This window comes from Falco biarmicus, chromosome 6 (assembly GCF_023638135.1).
Source record: "Falco biarmicus isolate bFalBia1 chromosome 6, bFalBia1.pri, whole genome shotgun sequence".
Taxonomy (NCBI): Eukaryota; Metazoa; Chordata; class Aves; order Falconiformes; family Falconidae; genus Falco; species Falco biarmicus.
The window spans coordinates 53,949,028-53,971,712 of record NC_079293.1 but is presented as its reverse complement, the minus strand read 5'-3'; the positions used below and the strand labels follow the sequence as shown (position 1 = coordinate 53,971,712).

At 45.0% G+C, this 22,685-nt stretch overlaps 1 protein-coding gene across 2 annotated transcripts; it reads right to left on the bottom strand.

Annotated features, from left to right (window-relative positions):
- Positions 1-1,594: 1,594 nt before the first annotated feature.
- On the bottom strand, positions 1,595-10,335 carry LOC130151510 (serine/threonine-protein kinase Sgk1). Of its 2 annotated transcripts, none has more exons than XM_056343863.1 (12): positions 9,742-10,335; positions 7,015-7,090; positions 6,514-6,589; positions 5,979-6,083; positions 5,452-5,535; positions 5,214-5,345; positions 4,815-4,927; positions 4,496-4,619; positions 4,056-4,151; positions 3,786-3,941; positions 3,591-3,680; positions 1,595-2,835 (listed from the first exon to the last, which is right to left on the bottom strand). In XM_056343863.1, exons 1-12 carry the CDS (start codon positions 9,971-9,973, stop codon positions 2,668-2,670), a joined length of 1,452 nt encoding a protein of 483 aa, XP_056199838.1. In that variant the 5' UTR covers positions 9,974-10,335; the 3' UTR covers positions 1,595-2,667. The 2 variants fall into 2 exon arrangements, with proteins under 2 accessions (XP_056199838.1, XP_056199839.1); XM_056343864.1 differs by lacking the exon at positions 9,742-10,335 and adding an exon at positions 7,197-7,536.
- Between the last annotated feature and the right edge of the window lie 12,350 nt (positions 10,336-22,685).

Below are 22,685 nucleotides of genomic sequence, written 5' to 3'. Positions count from 1 at the left end.
TTTAAAAGTAACCCATTAAAAAATGCTCTGCATCTTGGAAAAGATGAAAGACACCCAAGGTACACCTCTGAGTCACCGAAGTTCCATACTTCTTCATATTAATGACTCCAGTGTTTTTTTACTTGAAAACAAGAGATACTATTTAACGATGTATTACCCTAGGGCTGCAGTTCTCTGCTTGCGTATCTGCACATAGCACCTTGCTAATGCCTGGGAAATGTGAGACAAAGATAATGCATAAAGCAGAACTTTGTTGCTTAGCAAGTGCAGTTTCATTTTCTATAGGAGCAAATTAGCACTATATATTTAAACATCTCTAGCCTACGCGTCATCAAAAGGTGTTGTGGGCACTTTACAGGACTGGAAGACTTTGGAAGGCCTGTCAGGACACTATTCAAAGAGTTACTGAATGCATGAATTTGGGATTGTTGGGAGTTTGAAGGGGAGGTGGCTGCACCTCTTCCACATACTAACATGATCTGAAAGAAGTGTTTTATTGGTTGCTATAAATTAGCATTTTCAGCTCTGAGTGTGGTCTCCCAGACATAAGTTTATAGCTGAAGCCATACAGGTTTTTTTGTTCCTACATCTAACGGATAATAAAAGATGGAAAGTTACTGCGTGCTTTTATTTTGGAAATATAATGAACAGAAATATCATCCCTATGAGAGCTTTGCTTACACTGCTGTTATCACAGTAGCCTGAGCAACAGTTGACTCTGTCCAGGTTTTTCTCAGCAGCTGCTCATTCTGATTCTCTGAATTGCTACCACCACCGACTGCAATAACCAGTGGGTAATGGGAGCTGTAAATAAGGTGCAGACACCCAGTCCCTCATAGAAGGAAGCCACCCATCCCTATGCAAAAGAAATTGAATGGGATCACCCGAGAAGTGGTTATCTTAACACTTAATTCTTTGTTGAAAGTCCCTCTTGTAGGCCACCCAGCAGTACTCAGTAATAAAAACCTGTATTTGACCCTCAGTTTTAGATGAATAGCCAGTTGTACATCACCCGGGTGAGCATATTATCAGTTGTTGAAGTCTACCCTCCCCATACAGATTTAAACACACTGGTAAACTCTGGGTGCATTACACTCCCCACATCCTAGCAGCAATGTTCGATGCTCCAGGATGGACTCCCAGGTAGGGAGTTTCCATCAGCCTTACAAAAACCTGCTGTTAGCATACGCCCGCAGCATAGTGCTAAGTCTTTGTTACACAACTCACCTAAGGACTTAATTCTTTATTGTGTAGTTATGCTTTGTCCACACCAGAGAGCAGCATCTTCACTTTCCTAGAGAAAAGTAATTTTGAGGAAGTGTGAACATTTGTATCTCCTAAGAGCACCCACATTGATACACACCCACTTGAACACCCACAGTTGGAAGACCAAGTATTTTGCCAAGGTGTATCCATGACAGGACTTGTATGGGCGCAGTCTGATGGAATAAAAATCACACCCCCAAGCAAAATTACACGGGTATCTTAGCTGATGACAGCTCAGCCTTATTCTTAATTTTTATATAAAAAGCTCGCTAAATTTTTTCAGAGAAAACCTTTGTTTTAAAATAAAAAATGACAAAGTTTATGGAAGTATTTTTCAGGATTTTACTGCAAACCAATGGGTTTGGTCACAAAAAATATGATACATATAACCATGTTAATTATATTACATTACAATGATGGTATACATTACAAGTAAGTCTGTAAGTTTAAATATACATCTAGAGTTACAACTGATGTACAGATCTTTTTTTACAATACATACAATCAGGAATGAAAAAAACCCAAACCCCAAAACCATAAATAATGCCCATTTTACAGATGACACCTTTAAAACTAAAAAAGACCGGAAAAAAAAAAAAAAAAAGAAAAAGAAAACAACAGCTTTGACTGACTGCAGCTGGGGCATTTTGGTCCATAAAACCCCTTTCTAAAAATAGAAATCTTTTTTCATAGCAGCAATGCTTTCTTCAAGCATTTGGATACAAGTAATTGAGAGCCCATTTCAATAATTTTAGTTGACTGTATAGATTTACAAAAGAAATTTCAAAATTACATTTAATTTATCTTCCAAATATGGAAGAAACAAACAATGCCCCACATTGTGGTATCCTGCAAGTGTCACACTGATGCTTTAAACTAAGTCCATCTGTAGTACGCAGACCACACACATACCATTTGTTCACATAGTAAACCCACATAAATGAACTGAGAAACACACTCTGCAACAGGGAAAGCTTTGGAGCTCACAAGATCTCATCAGAAAAAGGCACATTTCATAAAATCCTTTTCACATTCAGACAGATCTTCAGGCAAGGCTTTTCGGCGCATGACTTCAAAACAGCTTGTTCTTACTCCTACGATCTGCCGTAGCAGTCTATGGCAGCAGTCACTCTTGTTTTTCTTTCCCAAGGAGACAGCACCACTTTGGGGGAAGAACGAATGGAAATGAAAAGCCTGTAAAGCTCATTTAGAGAGTGATGTGCTCTTCAAAAAAAGCTTCCAGCAAACAGTATAGTTGAAATTAAGGCTGCAAAGCTGCCATGGTGGAAATGTGCAAATTCTCTTTCAAGATGACAGGTCAACTGGCAGTTCCACCAGAAGGCCAAACAAAAATAAAAATAATAGTTGTTATTATTATTTAAAAAAATAAAGAAAAAATGTTCACAAGAAAGAGTCCATGGGTGGGGCATACGAGAAGCCCAAAAAAGCCTCAGCGGCTTCTTTGACGCTGGCAGTGATGAGGATGCTGTCTGGGGACTGGCCAATGGAGTTGGGGACTGGCTCATCTGTAAACTCCGGATCAAAGTGTCGCAGGTCACTGGGGCCACTCTGTGGAAAGGGCAGAAAAGGAAAGACACAAGATTTAGACCCAAATGTTTTGTGGGTGCACAGTTCAATTCAAAGTGGGGACAAGTACTCCTATGTAGAGACTCACAGCATTATGACCTCAGGCCCACTGTTTAACAGCTATTGCCAGTTGTAGTTTGACCTTTTTTTTTTCTCCATCTTGCTGGATATTGTCTCACTAAACCAAAGATTCAATTTAATACACTATCCTCCAACTAAGCTCATGCAACATAAGCCAAACGCAAACATGCCACTCTTCCATGTGGCAGTTTGCAGGGGAGGACTTTGATTTCTGGCGTAGTTATTAAACTCAGTTTATAAAAAGTTCAGAAAAGTGAAAGAACAACCTGCACAACCAGATCTCCCTCTCTTTAGATGTTAGTATCTGACACACCAAATGTAACTCTGCCCTGAGGAAGCTACTTGCATTTCACACCTTACTTCCCGTTAAGTACAACAGGGATGCTGGGGATTACTTTAAAATAGCCATGCAAATGAAGCATGTAAGAGGCCGGAAAGAAAAAAAAAAAAAAAAAAAGCTAAATTTAGATTTTCCATCAGCGAAGAGTCAGCTACTGCTTATTTCTAACCTTGCCTGGAGAGCCACAGGGGAAGGAAAAGCCATGTTCCCCAAATACAGCCATCCGGCCAGTTCTGCCCACCTCCTGGGCACCCCACAGGGACAAGGGGGAAAAAAGACACTCTCCATACGTTCTATAATTAGAAGTGATACGTACCACATTTGGGTTAAAAGGGGGTGTAATCTTCTTATTAATGAGATCATCCCAGTTAATTGGGGAGAAGAAGATGTGATTCTTTATCTCCATCTGTTAACAGAGAAAAACAGATTAATTCAGACCCAAGCTAGTGTAAGCAGTATGGCCTAGTCATCCTCCCATGCTGCCTACAGGCACTGGCTGGTTTGCACTTACAAAGTCCTCCTTGGCGCCAAGCCTCTTTGTCCTGTCTTTCTGCAAGAGGCCTTCCAGGAGATGTCTAGCTGAGTTGGTAATATTTGGCTTCAGCTGCAAGGGTTTGTTCAAGATGTTGTCGTACATTTCTGCCGTGTTCCTGCTGTAGAAGGGTGGCTGCGGGAACGGGAGAGACCCAGGTTAATGACACTGACAGGCAAGGCAAGGGGTTTCTTGCAGGGAAAGGACAAGGAATCTAGTTTTATCATTCATGAAGGATTCACTGCTTACCAAGCCATAAAGCATCTCATACAGGACTGCTCCCAGGCACCACCAGTCCACAGTTCGGTCATAGGGCTGCTTATGAAGAACTTCAGGAGCGAGATACTGTGTAAGAGAAGGAAGAGAGCCACGTTAGCCAAAGGCATCTTTATAGTTAGGAAAGTCTCCCCATTCTCGAATGAAAGAACCTAACTGAATCCCAGCAATATCTGAGCTACCAGAAAGCTACAAGCTCTTTATAAACAGGGAGATGTCTCAAGAGCTGTTCTCTCCTGATCCACAAGCTCTCTGTGTCCTGCATATCCTCACTGGGAGCCTGGTATTCCTAGACCCGTAATACCCCCTGGTCGTCTAACCAGCCATAAATAAACACGGGAGATGTCAGTTTTCACTGATGAAGACAGCATTTGCTGCCGCTCTGCGAGTGGCGGGCTGAGAACAGGCCATACCTCTGGCGTGCCGCAGAAGGTGGAGGTTGTGCCGTTGTGCTCTATGTTTTCTTTGCAGAGTCCAAAGTCAGTCAAGACAATGTGCCCCTGCGAATCCAGCAGGATATTCTCTGGCTTCAAGTCACTGTAGGAAGAGATCAAAGACGAGTGTTCATTAGGGGACCTACAGTGAGAATCTTAGGTGCAACTGTTTACAGAACTTCACTAAGTCACAAAATAACATTAAAAGCAATTTTGAGCTCAAACTGAGATCCACTTTTCATGCTGATTCAACAAAGCACATTTTTTTCAGTCTGACAAACCAAACAAGGTCACTTACCGATAAACAATGTTCAGGGAGTGCAGGTAGCCCAGTGCACTGGCAATTTCAGCAGCGTAAAAACGGGCTCTCGGCTCCAGGAAGCAACGCTCCCTCTGGAGATGGTAGAACAACTACAGGAGACAGAAAGAACAAAGTTGCATAAATGGTGCCAAAGCCTGTTAACAATGCACTTAATTAGATTCAACATATATAGGGAGGGAGAACAATAGCAGGAAATGGCCTAACGATCCTTTGGTAGTTCAAAACTTGGCAGGCTGGAAACACTCAATCCAGTAAATTTTCCCTTATGACTTCTCCCCTTGCAACTTTTTTTTTTTTATTTAAAAGGAAGGGTGAAAAAGTCTACCCTACCACCGTGCACGATAGGAAATACTACTTGATTTTCTTAGAGCCTACCTCTCCACCATTGATGTAGTCCAGGACAAAATACAATTTGTCTGCAGTTTGGAAGGAAAAGTGAAGCCCGACCAGGAACGGGTGTTTCACATTTTTCAGCAGGACATTGCGCTCTGACATAATGTGCTTCTCCTGAGAACATAAGAAATCATCAATGTTTAGTACACTCGTTTAGTAATAGCAGTGAAAATATATTTGATTGACATCGCAATGGCATCATGAAGAAGCAGCTTATTACCTCCTTCTTCTTCAGGATGGCTTTTTTCTGCAGGACTTTAACAGCATAGAACTGCTCTTCTGCCTTATGCCGTGCAAGCAGAACCTGAAAGGATAAAATCCCAGAACTGAGCAATACTGAAACAGAGAACAACCCATAAACACAACTGGAAACGAGCCTTTATGTTAACTGTAGAGCACTGCTACATCCCTCTGGTTCAATGTACAATCCCTTTGCTGGAAATGCCTAATGCTATTACCACCCTGGCAGATTTAATCTAGCTCAAAGTTTTTACTCTAGTTCCCTTCCAAAAACAAAGCACGCATTCTTCTCGGCAGCAGTGCCCCACACTCCCTGGCTCTTTTACAACTCGAACGCAGCACCCTGCTCCCTCTCCCACAGCTATGCAGGTAGCCAGGCACTGGGCAGCAGGACACGCGGTTTAAGTGACCACCATTTACCAAAGCCAGTACAAACCTGACCCTTGGGCATTACATACAAGAGCTGAAGAGTATATAAATTACAACCAGAAAAGAAATTAAATTTACCTTCCCAAAACTGCCTTTCCCAATCACTTTTAAGAAATGAAAGTCTGATGGTTTGGCATGTGGGTTGGATGATGGACCAAGATTGATCTGCTGTGAAGGACTCGGCTAGAAAAACAGACAGAAGCCACATTTATTAAAACAGTTTTGTTAGTAAAGAGTCTCAACAGTATCTCTTTTAAAAATGTAAATAATGACTTTGAAAATGAAGATGACTCTTTTACCACTAAGAATTTAATATTGACCTCTACCAAATATCTTAAACTACTAGGAACTGCCTCTAAGATGGCTATTATAGCCCTGGCTTACTTAAAAGTTCTTGTTGAGGTCCTAGCCACATTCCATACTTCAGTAACAACTAATAAAGCTTTTCTCTATGTCGGGAAAAAGTTTCAGTTTATTACTCTTTTTGCCAGTTACATCAGTGTGCTATGAGCTGAACTAAACAAAGTACCACTCGTTATGCTAATTTTGCTACACTTCTATTACCGGCCGATTTGCTGTTCTAAAAATGCTTCACTGAGTAAAAGCTACTTACCGGAGGGGAAGGATTAGCATTCATAAGTTCAGGCTCCTGAGGCTGGGAGATTTTCAAGATAGACTGAACTTCAGGGCTGCAAGGATAAGAGCGTGCATGATTAGATGAGTTACCAGAAGCGTCAGGCAAATCTTTCCACCAGAGGGCAAGCATGTATCGCGAAAGAGGAGTTTTGGTTTGGGCTATTACAGAAGGCAACTGAAACAACCTCTTTGATGAAAGGAATAAAATTAATCTAGAAAAAGTAAATTCCACCATACAAATAAATGTATTTATACTCTAAGTACAGTTCAAAATAGGGACGGGTCACTAGAAATCCCATCTGACGTATTTCTCCCAAACCCAGCTCAAGATTGTTGCCAAATGAGTAATACCTCAAGATCAATTAACTCTTCCATAACAGTCATGCCAGAGGCATTACAGCAAACATTTTTTTAACTAGATCTCACAACTGACAGTCATATTTGTGACCGAAATCCGGCCAGAATTGCCGATACTTACTGCTTGCATGCATACGAGTTGGTGGCTATCTTCTGAATGAAGTCGTTCAGTCCCATTCTTCTCTGCTTCATGAAAGCTATAAAGTAAAAGGACAGGGAAAGGAAAAAATAAAATTGTTAAGCTATCCTGCCAGAAAAATCACAGCCCCGCGAGCATCCTCATAGAAGCCCCCGGCCGCTCACCGATGAGGATGGCCACCATTCCCCTCATCTTCGAGTAAGTCAAGGTAGGACCAGATGCCTCAGCCGCTTTCACGGTCATTTTGGAGCAAGAGATGGCGGGATAAACACCGACAGCACACTAACACCGGCTCCCAGCACCGCACTGCCTTGGCTAGGCACCCGACGGCCCTTAAGTGGCGACGGTGATGGGCGGGACCGGGGCGGGGCGGCGACGCTCGTCTGTGTGTCCGCCCGCCCACCCCCCGGACGTCCTCGCAGGCGGCCGCCGTCGCCGTCCTTGCCACCGCCCTACATGGGCCGCAGCCCCCGGGAGAGCCCCCCACAGCATCCCTATCGTGCAGAGCATCCACGAGCAAACGCTGGACCCCCCTTTTTTTTTTTTTTGAACAGCAAACTCCAGCAGCCTCGTCTCTCTCTGCCCCCACCCCACCTTCTTTTCCCGGCCCTTCTTTTTTGCGGTTCTATGAAGCTGAAATCTGGCTCTGTCCTGGCAGAGCACCTCTGCCTGCCTACAGCCTGGGCACCCACCGCCCCGCAGCCCGCTCCTGCTCCCGGGCGAGCGGCGATAAGGGCGGCTGACATTTCCTTGAAGGAGCTGCAGTGACTCAGGAGAATAAGATTTCCTGCCCAGTTTTCAATAAAACAAACAAATGTCCCTTCTGTGCACTGCCCTGATTCCGGCTCGGACATTACTGAAAGGGGAGGGGGAAAAAAAAGTCCTTTTTAATGCCAAAAAGGGAAACAAGGGGAAAAAATCCCAGGTCCCTGAACCTGGAGGAGACCGCTAAGATCTGCTTCTAGAAAAGGTGGGGAGATGACCAAGAACTGCACAAGTGCAGTAAGGGAGGGGAAACCAAGCAATCAAAAAAAAAACCCCAGTCCCGCTCCGCTGTTTTGCTCCCGCTGTACGCGGTCATTTGGGAACACCGTGTACCCGGGACTTCGCCGCTCAGGCGCTTCCGTGCGGGCGCACCGGGTCACGCCAGGAGCGCTGGTGCATGCACGAAGCACAAAGTGAAACGATGCTGCCGTGGGCCCCCCGCCCGTGGGGCGCAGGCGGGCACGGCGAAGGGCACCGCGGCCTCCCCCCGACACTGCCCCTGAGGCGCAGCCCCCGCGGTGCCGGGCTCCTGCGCTACGGGCGGGTGGAACTTTCCACCCGACGGGGCGTTATTCATGCGCGTATTTCGCCTCGCTGTCTGAGCGAAGGGCGATGGGCTGCTCCAGCTGCAACATGCCCCCGTCCTCCTCCTGCCCGGACCCCTTCCCCCCCCCCCCCCCCCCCTTTATTTTTATCCCTGCACCGGCTGTTGCTGCCTCCCTCCGCAACCACAGCCGGCCGCTGGGCGGCATCCCCTGGCAGCTGCCCGCACCGTCTGCTCCTGGGGGGGAGGTGATGGCAAGTCCCTCAGCACAGCAGCCGTCACAGGCTGCAGCGCACCCTGAGTAGCAAGGCGGATGACCTGGAGTAGAGAGATAACCCCCGCGAGGTGGGCGCAAGTCTTAAAACGCACTGCAAAGGCTTTGCAGCAAAAGAACCAAGAGGGATGCCTGCCGGCTCCGCTCGTCTTTACACCGAGCCGCCGGCGGCCGTGCCGGAGCGGAGGGGGGCCCTGCCCGGCCCCGCCGCCACAGTGCGGGGCAGTGGAAGGCAGCCGGCGCCAGGGAAGGAAGGGGCGACGGGAGAAGAAAGGAAAAGCTGGCTGCGGCTGGCTGGGCCCTAGCTTCTCCCACTTGTTGCTTTCCTCACTCTGTTGCAGAAACTGCCGCTCCCATTAATGGAAGCGGAGACATCCCCCCGAAAAAAAACCAACAAAAAATCCTAACAGAAGTACCCGCAACAAAACCCTGGGGGGGGGGGGGGGGAAAGGAAGAAAAAACCCCCCACAAAAACTTGACAGTTTGGAATAGCAGCAGCCAGTTTCTTCTGCCCCTTCTGGACTGCTTTCAGAGTGCTGCTGTTAAAAACTACTCGAGACCCGCAGTTTTGAGGGTCACCGCAGTTTTGAGGGTCACCGCAGTTCTCGTCTCCGGCTCGCTTCTCCCCCCTGGCATCTCCCTGCGGGCTCTACGACGTGGCGCCCCGCAGCCGGGCGCCGGCGCTGCCTGCCCGGCACACTCCCGCCAGCTGTGCGCAGCGGGGACCGTCTGCCAGTCGCCGGGCCGGCTCCGGCACTGCCTCCCCTGCTCTTCTGCACAACCTGCCGGGAGCTGGAACCCACCCCTCTCCTCCCCGCTCCACCGCGGGCCCCCACGCTGCCCGCCAAGTGCCCACGGCGCAGCCCGAGCGCTGCCCGCCGCTGCCCCGGCTCCAGCCGGTTTCACCGGGCCGCTCGCCCCCGCTTTGCATCGGTCTTTTCGCGAAGGGCAGCGTTGCTCTTGTCAAGTCACCTGGCCCCTTTCCGTGCCAAAGGCTGCCGCGGCTGTACCCCGCACGCACCCCCCTGCATCCTCCGGTGCCAGGCCGCTGGAGAGGTTACTTCCCCCGTGGAGCGCAGTTTCCCCGCCAGGCAGGGCAGGCTGTCCCGCAGAGCGGTGAACCCACCTTTCAGCGACGACTTCTCCTCTTTGCCCCTCATCTCGCTCCCCGCCGAGAGCCCGGGCGCGGCGCGGCAGCGCTGAGGCTGTGACTGGGCTCCCGGCCGCCGCCGTAATCCCAAATAACTCCCCTTCCTGGCCGGGCGGCCCGGAGGCAGGAGGGAGGCGGCGAGGGCGGCGAGGCCGGCCACCGTTCTCGCTGACCCGGTTATGGACGCAGTATCGCGGGCGGCTGACATGCAGGAGCGTTATAAAGTTCAGCACGGGCCGCCCCGCACACTCTGCCCCGTTGCAACATCGCCCTCAAAAATTACTGTAATCAGCGCGCACACGCACAGACGCAACCCGGGCGCACGGGCAGCGCCGGGGGGGGGAGGGTGCGCGCCGGTCCCAACTGACCCGCCGGCAGCGGCCAACCCTGCCCCACGCAAGGAGGGGCTGCCCACGCTCCCCCCCGCCACCCACGGGCGGGGGGTCCCGCGCCCCGCTTCCCGAAAAGCCTCCGCGCCGGTTCGGGCAGAGGCGGGGCGGGGGGCTGCCGCAGCCCGCGGGGGGCGGAGGGCTGCGGCTGCCGGCCGAGCTTCCCCGCCGGCCGGATAGCGCCGGGGCGGGACCGGCGCCCCGCTCCGAGCTGGCACCCAGCGCCTTCCGCCGGCAGCGCCCCGGCGGCGCCCCCCGCCCGCGCGGCTCCGCTCCCCCGCCGCCCGCCACGGCCCGGCCCGGCGCCGCGCACCCCGGCCGCGCCCCGCCGCGGGAAGCCGGTGTCCCCCCCAGTCCCTCCGTGCCCCCTCCGGCACCCACCTGCCGGCCCCCGCGGCCCCCTCCCCGTGCTGGCGGTGCCGCCGGGCGGGCGCTTCGCGGCGTGGACGCTTTTAACGTGGAAGGCAGGCATCGCTCCCAGCGGACGAGTTATAGTTACTTGTAATTCGCGCGGCGCTTGAGAGGCACGAACCGGGCCCTCGGGAGCCCGGGGTTCGGGTGCACAGCCTGAGTGCTAAGGCCACGTTGTTAAAATTGCTGCTACCGCAGGAGCAAGCACCTCAGCGGCTGAAACGGCCGAGAGCGCAGGCAAGTGGGCACCCAAAGATTCCCTTATTCAAAAGCCAGGTCTTATGGAAAAGCATCAGACGTTGTGAAAATCTCAATAAATTGCAAGGGTTTGCTCCAAGGATTTGTATGGTCAGTGAGTTAGGAGTGTACAGCTAAAAAGTAAATACAAGAGAAGAATCAAAAAAATTACAGTGATGTTTCACACTCGGTTTACTTTTATCAGGCAAAGATCTTGGTAAATTGTCCTGAACTTACAATTCTTTTTATTCTTATTTAGAAAATCTAATAATTTTTCAAAGCGAAATGAGTAAAAATAAAGTAGAAGGTGGACACTGAAAATAAAAAGGAAGGGAGACTCCACACCAGGAATATTAAAAGTTAGAGAACTCCTTGCACCAGGATGCGTGCACGGGAATGGCCTGACAAATCAACAGGGAAGAAAAGAAAAAAAAAAGACTACAAAGGTGATGTGTCTGACCTGGAAGATTCCTGGATCACACATTCCTGGGAGCCAGGGCTGTTAGGGATGCAAATGTTGCCCTCTCCCTTAGCAGCCCTCCTTACTTATCTTGCTGAGTCAAGACCTCAGGATGCAACAGGTTGAACTCTTCCTAGAATTACTTGGCTGACTCTGGAAGGAAGCTTCCCCAGATTTTGCAAGTATTTTCAGCATTATTTGGCTTTGGGTTAATTAGACAAAGATGGAATTCAAGCCTTGGACTGCAGGAATGACATAGCCCCCAAATACAAGAGGCAATGGCATTCCTAACAGCATCTGTCTTCTAAAGAAAAATCTCAAAAGGTTTTACTTTCCTCCTGTAAATCCCCAACAAACAAGTTCTTGCCTCTGACCTTGTAATTAAGTTCTGTGTGCAACAGCCAAAACTTTCAGTCAAGACCTTCAAGCTGCCCTCACAAATGCTGTCTACCAGTTCTTGCCTCTGACCTTGTAATTAAGTTCTGTGTGCAACAGCCAAAACTTTCAGTCAAGACCTTCAAGCTGCCCTCACAAATGCTGTCTACCAGTAGTAGCAAATAGATAAGGAACTGAGTAACAGCTTTAATAACAACCCCAACAGAGATTTTAAATCAGGAGCTTTCGAATGCTATCAACAGGTCTGCTAGTTGTTGTTCTGACAGGAGTTTTATTGACTGAAGCCCATATTGATCTGGAAACATCTAATTGATTTCAGTGTCATATTATGCCAAACACAAATTTGGAACATCTTTTATTTCCCTTTTCTGTTGCTTACGGAGCAGGTTTACTGCATTGTCAATAAGAGGCTTTAGTGCCAAGGGATTACGCTCACAGGATCACAGAGTGATGCAGGGCTGTGCTGAGGAAAAAGTAATTCCCGTCCTTGTAGGAAGCAGTGGAAAATTACAGCATCCTTTAGATGCACTGACCTCTAGTTAAAATAGCTGATAAACGATGCCCTAACTTCCATTTTAATTCCAGCACACTGATTTGAGTCTAACAGAGTTGTCACTGCAACATCATGAGCAAATGTTGCAGGTATTTCAGCTCACAGCAGTCAGAAAGGGGTGACTGCAGGAGCAGCACATTTGTGTGCCTTTCTTTGAGTGTGTCGCCCCCCACCCCTCCACGATTAGTATAAATCCTTGCAATATTGTGTAGTCTCTTGCTTAGAGTCCTCATAAAACCAGGCTGGATGACAGAGGCTTGAATTCGTTATTGTTGTTACGAACTTAAAATACTGTGCTGTGGCTGCACAGTTCAGTCTTATCAGAACTGTGTAGGGCTAGTAAGGTACATACTAACATAAGATAGTTACGTTCTAACATAAGATAGAAAAGTGATAAAAAAGGGCTTGTGAGAAAAATGAAGATTCTTAGTGATGCTGTGAATTCAGTCTGCTGGTCTCCTTTGGTCACAAGGCAGCCTGATGTGAAGAGCTGGTACATGCTTCAGGATGAATAGGGTTAAGCAGGCACCGTCTGCTAACTCTGGCACTCAGATTATTTTTTTTCCCAGAACTTTGGCTTTTGAAGGATAATATGAGAGTTGGATTTAGGCATTTTCTATGAAGGACACAATCTAAACAAGTTTTCATGTATCTCTTGCTTGAACATATGTGCTAAAATACAGATGATAGCTGACCTAATCTAGTTATCGGGTCATCTCTCTTTCCCTTATCTCTTCACCTAGTGTTCCTGTGAGGTGTTTGCTACCATGATATATCAGTGCCTTTTATGTGTATACAAAGCCCCCATCGTCACCATTGTAATTCATTATCTTAAAAGAGAGATCACTTTAAGCCTGTAAGCCCTCCAGCAACCTTGGATTTAAGGCACCAAACGCTGTAAATAGTGAGCAAATTAGTCAAATAAAGGAATTTTTGCTAGAGAGAGGTTCAGCTGGCTGGTAACTCAAACCAGCAACTTGGATTCTTGGAGATGAATTTGATATGAAAACAAAGGCCTGCTAAAGGGAGGCTCACACTGTCAGGTTTTAATGCTTTTCCTCTTGGTGATACCACCATGTCTCTTGCCATTATGTTGAATGCTTTAATATTCCTTATTATTTCTAAGACATTTTCTTTCAGGAATGTTAAGAGGCTTCCGGAGCAGGATGCAAAAACATGCACACTAAACAGGGCTTTACTTATAGGGATTTCTCTCTAGTCAGCTGTAATTTTAGAACATATTTGCCACAGTTATCTGGGTCCATTGCTTTCAATAGGTTATTACAGTATTTCTGAGGGTAGACCAATTACTCTAAGCTAGAGGGCAAGGGAAGAAATATTGATTTTTCCCTGGGTAATTGGTCCAAAATGAAATAAAAGTATTTATATATTAATTCATAATATATTCATCCTTCTTAAGTTTTGGCATTTGAGTTAGGCATAGAGTCACCAAAGGCACCCTCCTTGTCAGAAGAGACCAGTAAGCACCCTGGAGGAAACTCAGTGCATCTGTGGCCTGAATCAGGCAGTGTCTAATGTTTAATTGAAGGAATTTGGGTCTGAAACCCACAGATAGATAGAAGCCTTTTTGAATTACTGGTGATATTTTTTTGTTATTTCTGAGGCTTCATATGTAAAAGGTGTGGAACTACTTTAGAAGACCATATTATCAACATAGCCTGAGAAAGCTGGTCATTTTTTTCCTGATTTATATGTATTTAGATAAAAAGATAAAATCTTAGGGTAAGTTTAAATACCATAGATGATAGGCAGAGATTCCTGACCTGGCTCAGGACCTGGAGGAAGACTTGTAACATTGGTATAATGCTCCATAGTGCTCCTCAAGGATGAATTATACATCTTGGCTTCCAGCTAGTAGCCTTGCATGGTTTCTGTATTGTGCTGGATATACAAGACATACCAGCTTTCTTAAAATTAGTTGACATTATCTTGCCTTGCACTGTGCCTGATACCATCTCAGAGAGATGTGGAAGTACTAGTTCTATTTTATAAAAGTGGGAATTAAACGACAGAGCAGACAATGTGTCTCATCTGAGGGAAGTCTGTGACAGAACCAGAAATTCAGTGTGAAGTTAACTTTCTTCCAATCTAATAACTAGATTAAGATTACTGTACAGCAATATATATTCCATATCTGCCAGCCTCATTCACATAATTACATGTGTTGTAAACAGACAACTTAGGATGGCAAGAGCCAGAGCAGGCACTGCAGGCATCTGCTGTAACTTGGTGGAATCCTACCTAGATATTTGGTATTACTATAGCCCTGGTTCCCTTCCCAGCAAGAGCTACCAATCACAGTGAAAAATGTGGGGCTCGGAAACACTGACACCTAAAAGGTTGTGATTCAGGAAAGGTGCTGAATCCAGATTTCTGGGGAAAGGAAGGAAGTATAACTGTGTCTACATTGAACTGGCAACTGGTAGTGTCACAAGCCACCATCCAACATGTTGGAAATGCCAGGAAAGTGTTTTTCCCACAGCTCACGATTGCTACAGAGTATTACCGTGAGACCGAAGAGTCTCACAGCTGTTTCACAAGCAGACACAGAAAGAAAAAGCCACAAACATCTGCAGCATTAATTTCTTTTTTTCACTTCCAGATGCTATATTCAAACCTGTTCAGTCATTCACTGCACTGTGAATCTCTTTGTTAGTATTCCAAACAGCCCAAATTTTTTTAACACCTTAAGCCCTAAAGTGAGTTGGCAACCTTTGATATAGGCTTCACTTACTTTGATAGAAACTGCCTTTACTTTTTTGTAAATACATTACGTGATTCCACAAAAAAAGAGCTTAACTTCAGGCAGCCAAGCTCAAATGTTTCAGCTACAGGTTTACCAGACTTCAAGACCAAAAGGAGCTGCTGGAACATCCGGCCTGGCTGTCCGTGTAACACAGACTTACATTTGCTGCTATGTATATCAGGTCAAACAACTTTACTTTTGAGATTTCTTGTCCCTTCCTCTTAACTGAAGCTTGACTATCTCAAAATTTTCATCCAATTCAAGGATAAGAGTCAGGAGGTTTTGACAAGCACAGACACCCACCCATGCATAATCATGCAATAGACCACAGGCTGTGAGTATATGACCTTTCCAGCCTTCAGCAAGGGCTTCCTCTCCCCAGTGTGTCTGCAGCTGCCCATCAGCACCCATAGGGTGGGTGTTACCAGCCCTTGGATCAGCCAGCAGATCTCCATGTGGGAGCTTCCACTAACTTGCATTAGTCAGCCAGGTGGTGAGCACCTGGGCAGAGCTTCTTCAGCTGGAGGCAGACATGTATCCCAGCCCACTCAGTCAGTGCGCAAGGCAAACAGCAAGTGTAGTACCACTGATATTACATGCATTGGCTGCACTGTCATTTTAACCTTGTAAAAAAAAGATACAGATTTGGAAGTGTGCCACACTCCAAGTAGTTGATGATATTTCTGTAACACTTCCCATCAGAACCTTATAACACACTGCTCTGTTTTCAGAAAATAGTTGAATACAAGAATGGTGAAGAACAGGTCTAGTATATTGGGTTACCAGTGAATGCAGTGTGACTGGTACGTAAGTCTCAGCATGACACTAATCTCTGTACCTGCAGTGAGATGAACGCAACACCTCTCTGCCTCGCTGAATATCATGCATTGATCTTTCATATGAGACAGGCTTAATAATACAGTAGAATATTTTTTTCAGGGTCAAAAAAAAAAAAAAAAGAAGGAGAAAAAGCATCAAACATCTCCATGTATTTTTAATAGGGCATCAGAAAAATTAACTCCTGGAACTCTGGCATGTTGCAAACATGCCTCAGTCCCACTGCTATATAAGCTAAGCGGTTCATATTTTGTTGGCAGTGGAGTTCTTTAGAAATACAGATGAAGTTCCAGGTGAAGAAGCCAAAGCGCAAAGAAGTTAAGCAAAGTACTGTCCAGTGAGAGGAGAGGATTGAAAAAAAGACTTTTGGCCTTTGATGTTGTACCACTTGTGTAGACAGATGAACCACCGAGGGCAAAGATATAGTTTAAATACAGAAAAGCTATGCACAATGTAGCTGCCAACGGCAGCTGTAGCCGCTTGCAAAGCATAGCATGGAGGGCTTCTCTACAGTTATAGGGAACCGTGTTACTTGTGCTGATTTTCACTTAGGCTTGTTTTTATCTGGAGCTCTTTAAACCCTCACACAGGCAAGTAGCAGTGACATTTTAAAGAATGTAGAGATGGGGAAGTTGGATGACTTGGGTCATTGTCATATGATGAGCCTGAAATAGAAGAAACATTTTCTAGGGCTTGTGACTTTCAACCCCATGCTCAAATTCTTGGACATATAGCCCACCCCCTAGAAAGCAAAACGACAACAGCTTTGCTTATGTAGTGACTGACCCAGACTGATGTTTTACATCACAGGCTGTTGGACTCTGAATCAAAGTCAAATGCTGTCTTCTCCCAGGTTCCATGAGGTTTGAAAATAACACTCTAGTTTTGACCTGTTACACAATTTTAAGTTTCTTAGAGCTATTTACAGAAATGATGTATAGGCAGACAAGGAGCAGAGAAAGGAAGGGAATTTCTCAGAAAGGCAGAAAAAGCTGTTTGTGCCAGTGTTTGAGATATGAAAGCATAAAATAAACAATAAGCTGCATATGCCAGATTCAGCTGGGTAGTAACACTGTACCTGCATAATCCTTTTTTTGATTTCATTATACCTGCTTCAAAATGGATAGCACATGGTAGTGAAGTACTCTCAGCTTTGTCTGAGATAGCACTCCAAAGTATTTTTTACATACCACATTTTTGTTATATTTAGTGTTATGTATACATATATATTTGTTGTTGTGATCATGTTTTTAATTTAATATATATTCATTCTATCTTGTTTAACTTTTCTGATTTGAACAGCATACACAGGACTTATAACTCTTTCGTCTAGTCTCAGGTCACACTGATGAACGATCTATAATCGCTCAAGCCCCAGAGCATTCACCCTGGTTATTTCAGGTATATTTGTCTTTAGGTGCTGCAACCACAACTAGTAAACTTCCAAGTCACTTCGTCTGTGTGAGCTGAGTCATGGAATAATATAAAAGGCCTTCTGTTTGTGCATTTCTGCTCACTGGAACATACTTATATGTACAGTAATGACTAATGAACTAGTGAACACGTTTGTTAAAGACAGCTTAATAGGAAAATGTGTTTTGTTCTTAGGGGGTGAAGGGTGTTATGATGTTAGAAACTGTGAGAACCAACACTAATTCATTAATATAATAAATGTTTTTTCTTTATACACATTTTTATTCTCAGATGTGGTGTCTTTAAATATTGAAGAATATTATGAGCCTGGGACATCAGGTCCCACTTTGGTGTATAAGCGTATTTGTGACTGCCAGGATGGGAAATAAAATTCTCTGAGTGCTTCTGAGTATCTTGTGCTATTCCCTTTAACAGTGTCCTCAAATCCTGTTAATTCAGGGATTACTTAGGTTTTTGGAAAACTATCCATGGACCACCTTGTACAACACAGCTATAAGGTTTAAATTCACAATCAACTACAATGAAGGTAAGCTTTGAGTGTTCACTCACTTGCCTTTTTCAAGAATGTTTGGAGAATATTATTGCTTTTATTTCTGTGTTTCTTTTGCTTGACTGATTACTTAGAAAAGAAATTGTGACTATTTTCAGGCCATCATCTGATGTTTAAAGGACTACCAGTACTACCACAGGCTGAGAAACACCTCTGTGTGGAATCTGACACTGACCATTATTGGAGATGAGATCCTGGGCCAAGCAGATCTTTGGTTGGACTACAGTGGCAATTCAAAGACTCTTCAAGCAATTTAAGAATGCTAAACTGATTAAAAACTATTTTATCAATATATTACAGCTATTGACATGTAAGAGGTCCTCTTTCATCACTCACTATCATTTTCCAGGAAGATCTTTAAAAAGATTTCAAAATCACATTTTGCTTCCAATTGGCTCCGCAGGAAGAAGAGCAGGCTTCCAGGCTGTACGCCATCATCCACGAGCATGGCTCAGCATCCTGACGCTGCTGCGGGGCTGGCTGACAAGAAATGTGGAACTGCTGAGATGCTGAATTCTTTTCACAACACGAAATGTTTAGACTGCTAGGAAAGAAAAAAAAAAAAAAAGGGAACTGCTGTTGGAGTGCTTGGGGAACTCCATATACAAAGAGGAAGTATCGTGTGACTGATCAGGAAATGGGTACAAAGCATCTGTTTTGGTAGTATTTTCGCTTGTTTTGGGGACATTTCCATAGCAAACTGGAATCAGGCCCTGTGTGTAGGTATTACTTCAGAGTGAAAGGCAGGCACTGATTTGGAGTGAAACGCAACAGCTGTCAGCATGAGTGGATAGCAACACTGCACAACAGCTGAAGGCAGGTCTCGTGCAACACAACATCCTGCTGAATCTGCCGAGCATTGTAGAGCCATTCTGGGCTGCAAGAATTACAAAAAATGCTTTGACTTCACTAAAAAAACTATTTTCCAGGCTGTTTTTTCTGATAGGAACCGGGTCTTTTTTGCCTACAGAATCTCTGGGATACAGTGCCATCTGTGCTACAAAACCCCCAGGGAAGTATGTAAGGCAGCAAGCTGCAAACACGATGAAAGTCCTTTCTGGTCTTGCCTAGCAAGGCACTTCTTTAGCATGCACAGATTTGAAAGGAGACAAGTTTAGCCCTCATCTTTCCATAAACGTTGGCTGGTCTGGAGCACAGTGCCAACCCTTGTGATGTCAGGGCTGTTCGCTCCTTTGGTTTTGTCACGTGATTTTTAAACATCATTTTTCCAGAAGCTGAGTCCAAAACTATGAGTGATTTTCTTGCTTAAAGTGAAGCTCTGCGCATGCGTTAGCACTTGAGCAAGTTGTTGTTAGTCAGATCTTTGCAGAGTTGTGGGGAGGGTAGTGTACTGCCCTCAATGCAATGAAGTCATTTTTAGAGGAAGTCCTTGTATGGACTTATTTATTCATTATTTTGGAAGACTTTAAATAGAATTTCCAGGAGGACCAATTCAAATTCCAGATTTGGTTCTCCTTATTCAGTCATTCCTTAGTCAGCCTTAGTCTGCCTCCCAAGGCAGAGGCAAGCTTGGATATGCTGGTGCAAGTGGGCAGCAGAGAAAGATGACACAAAACCCCTGACAGAGGGTATTTTGGACCTACCCCTGCAAGACAGTTATAAAGGGACTGAAAGAAATGAGAGGTGTATTTTAAGGGCTGTCATGGTAAAGCTGCTGGGCAGCATACTTGGTGAGATGTAGAGCGAGGCAATTATTTGGAGAACTCTTTTTGCCATTGGCTTTTCCCTCTCCAGAGGAAGAAACTTGTTAGCTTAAATGATTTCAAACATGACCCATCCCCATTTGCTAAGTAGATCAAATTAGTCTACGTTTGTCCTGGATGACAGTGTAACAATAGTGACAGGGCATAATATTCTGCCTTGCTCCCTTGGGCTTCTTTTTCAGCCCTGTTTTAACTCTGTCTTCCATCCATCCTTTCCACTGCTCCTTGGAGTGATCTTTTTTCCTTAATCTGCTCCTGCATTTCAATCTTTTCTCCCTCAGGCCTTTCTTTCTTCCTGGCTGCTTTGAGTTGAAGCCAGCACTCTGAAAGCAGCACCATCAGCTACAGTCACCTTCAGAGGAATATCATGAGTTCAAAGTTATCTTCAAAATTATTTCAAGTGAAAGAGATCATTTTCTCATGTTTTTATTTCATAGGGTGGAGTCAAATAGAATACGGAAAACTGTGCACAGTTTTGGCCACCCACTTCAAGAAGGATGTTAAGAAAGTGGAGAGAGCCAGAGTGGAGGGCTACCAGGACAGTCAGTGGTCTATCTCACAGGTTCACTGAGGAGAGACTGAAGAGCTGGGCTTGTATGGTTTGATGAAGAGAAGGCCAAAGGCAGTTGTACAGCAGCCTATGACTTCATAACTAGGAGCTGCAATGACACCAGAGCCAAATTCTTCTCAGTGGTAACAGAAAGTGCAAGAAGGGTCAATAGCAGCAAGATGAGCATTCAGCTTGGACATTAGGAAACAAAATGCCCACCAGGAGGCTAGTGCAGCCTGGGAACAACCTTCCTTGATAGCTGGAGGAAACTCTGTCCCTGGAGGTTTCCAAGCCTCCACCAGAGAAAGCCACACTGACCTGCTCCAGTGGTGGCCATAGTCTGGCCGCGGGGTGGGATGGGTTGCTCAAGGTGCCCCTCTAAATAACATTGTAACACTGCAAAATCGTGTACTTATCCTCTCAAACCACTTAGTGTAGAGTTTGCCATGCTGTACCTCAGTTAGCCAGTCCCTCCTGAACTGGAAGAGAAGGAATTTTTATTTATTTATTTATTTTTAAGGAAGGATAATAATAAACCAAGCTGACCAGTTATGGTAATTCTGGAGTAAGTCAAATACTAGCAAATGCCTCTAACCCTTGCTTTAAATGTAATATATTTCATGCGGACAGTGTCCCTTCAATTTTCATAGTCTTTCAAAACTCTAGGCTCTTGAGGGTGCTGGAATATGTGCAGGTAAAGGTCAGTGCTGAGAGCCCAGCAAACATATGCCCAGCAGAGCAGAACCTGTAGTTTCTGTGGTTAAAACTGTGTTGCAATTCTGATAGATTTGTCAGGCAACAACAGACGTTAAGAGGAAAAAGTTTGTGTGGACGGAGAAGTATCTCACCCTTGAGTCAGGCCGCTCCTGGGCTACAGTCTGATTCTAAAGTAGTCCTGCAAGACAATGTCAATTTTCATCTTAAAGGATATGTATAGACCCTAGGGCATGGTAGGCTACCCTGTATTAGAACATGTACTCTCAGTTCTACAAGCCAGTGTATTTATTTTTAGGTAGGCAAGTAACCTCCTTAATTTTAGTGGGATGATTCACATCCATGTGATGATGCATACGTGTCTTCATAGAATAAAAGTTCTTTATTTTTTGTTTCAATATTTATGACTTTTGTCTGAGTTATTCTAATGAAATCTGTGTTAAATTTTATTTCTGCCCACCTCCCCCCCACCCACCCTGACGTCAACAGACATCCAATTCTTTTTGTGGAGAGGTGTTTCTTTTACAGTTTCCAATGCCTTCTTATTTTTACTGGGATGGCTGAAATACTTTGTTTAGGACATAGGTTGTAAGCCACAGTCTTGCATTTGCTACAATTACTTTTAACATACTTACAAACTTAATATTTTGTGCAGCTATATTAAAAGCAACAGCTATTTCCCATCTGTTTTAATTTGCAGTAAATGAGTTTATGCTGCTGTGTTTTAGGCAGACAAGAGCTTGTCTTCTTCAGTAATTATCTCCAGACAATGCTGTTTGAATGAAGTGATGGGCTAAATGAAAATGATAGCATATCTCAGGTAAACCAAGCAATTTTGTTCCAACGTATTAAAGCCTGATTATAATAAAAGGTTTTGAATTAATTTCCCTAACCACTGAGCTGATATTCACAAATTGCCTTCTGAGATGTACAGTGACAAAGTGGATATAAGCATCTTCTTGAGACTATGGAAGGTATAAAAGAATGATGGGATTGTTTACATCATTTAAAATTAATCCTTTTTCATACCGGCAGCTGGGATCACTTACTCCCCTGGTTCCTGAGAAGTGGGAAGGTTTTTGAGGCTTTATCACAGTCATAGACTTTGGTCATTGTTACAGTTTACATGGAAAAGTTTAAACTATAGTTTCTCCCCCACATGAACCGAAGCCTTCCATCTCTTGTGTAGGAGCTAGAAAAGCAGTAGGTTTCTTCCAGGGAGCTTTCACCTCTTTCCTAAGGCAATCAGTCTGGGGGCAGCCACCTCACTGCCTAGGGCCTTGAAAGGTAATTAGGGGATAACGAATAGCAAGCCTTAGTTAGCCCTTCTCTCTTCTGAAGCGTATTTACCTCAGAGCATTTGCATCAGTGTGAAAAGAATTAAATGCCTCCTTGGACAGGCAGTTCTGTTATGGGATCCATTTCTGCTGTGTGATGGTAAGGGCTGATGACTCCAGACACGGTACCCTATCTTTGTTAGGGTTCCCCCTTCCTGGACAAACCTCACCCTTTGAGAATTGTGATCACATAGATTTCTCTTGCAAAATAAATTGCAGGAAAATATAGTACAGAGAGACCTTGCACCCATTAAAAAGGAAGAAATATTGTCTTTTTTGCCTTTTTTCTTTGTAAGGAAGCAACATGAGCACATTCCCAAATTAAGGTCACTTTTAGAAACAACAGCAAAAAATACAGAAAATATAGCAACTGAGTGTTTTCCTTTTTCTGTGGGGGCATTATTCAATATGACCCCTTTAATTAGGTGTGGGGGGTTTTTATAGCCACTTCTTTAAGTTTATTTCAATGCCTATAAAATACATAAAAATAGTTCTCCTTGGCCAGGATCCAAGTGATTCAAATGAATGAATAGGAGACTCCTGATACTAAGCTTTTCTTTT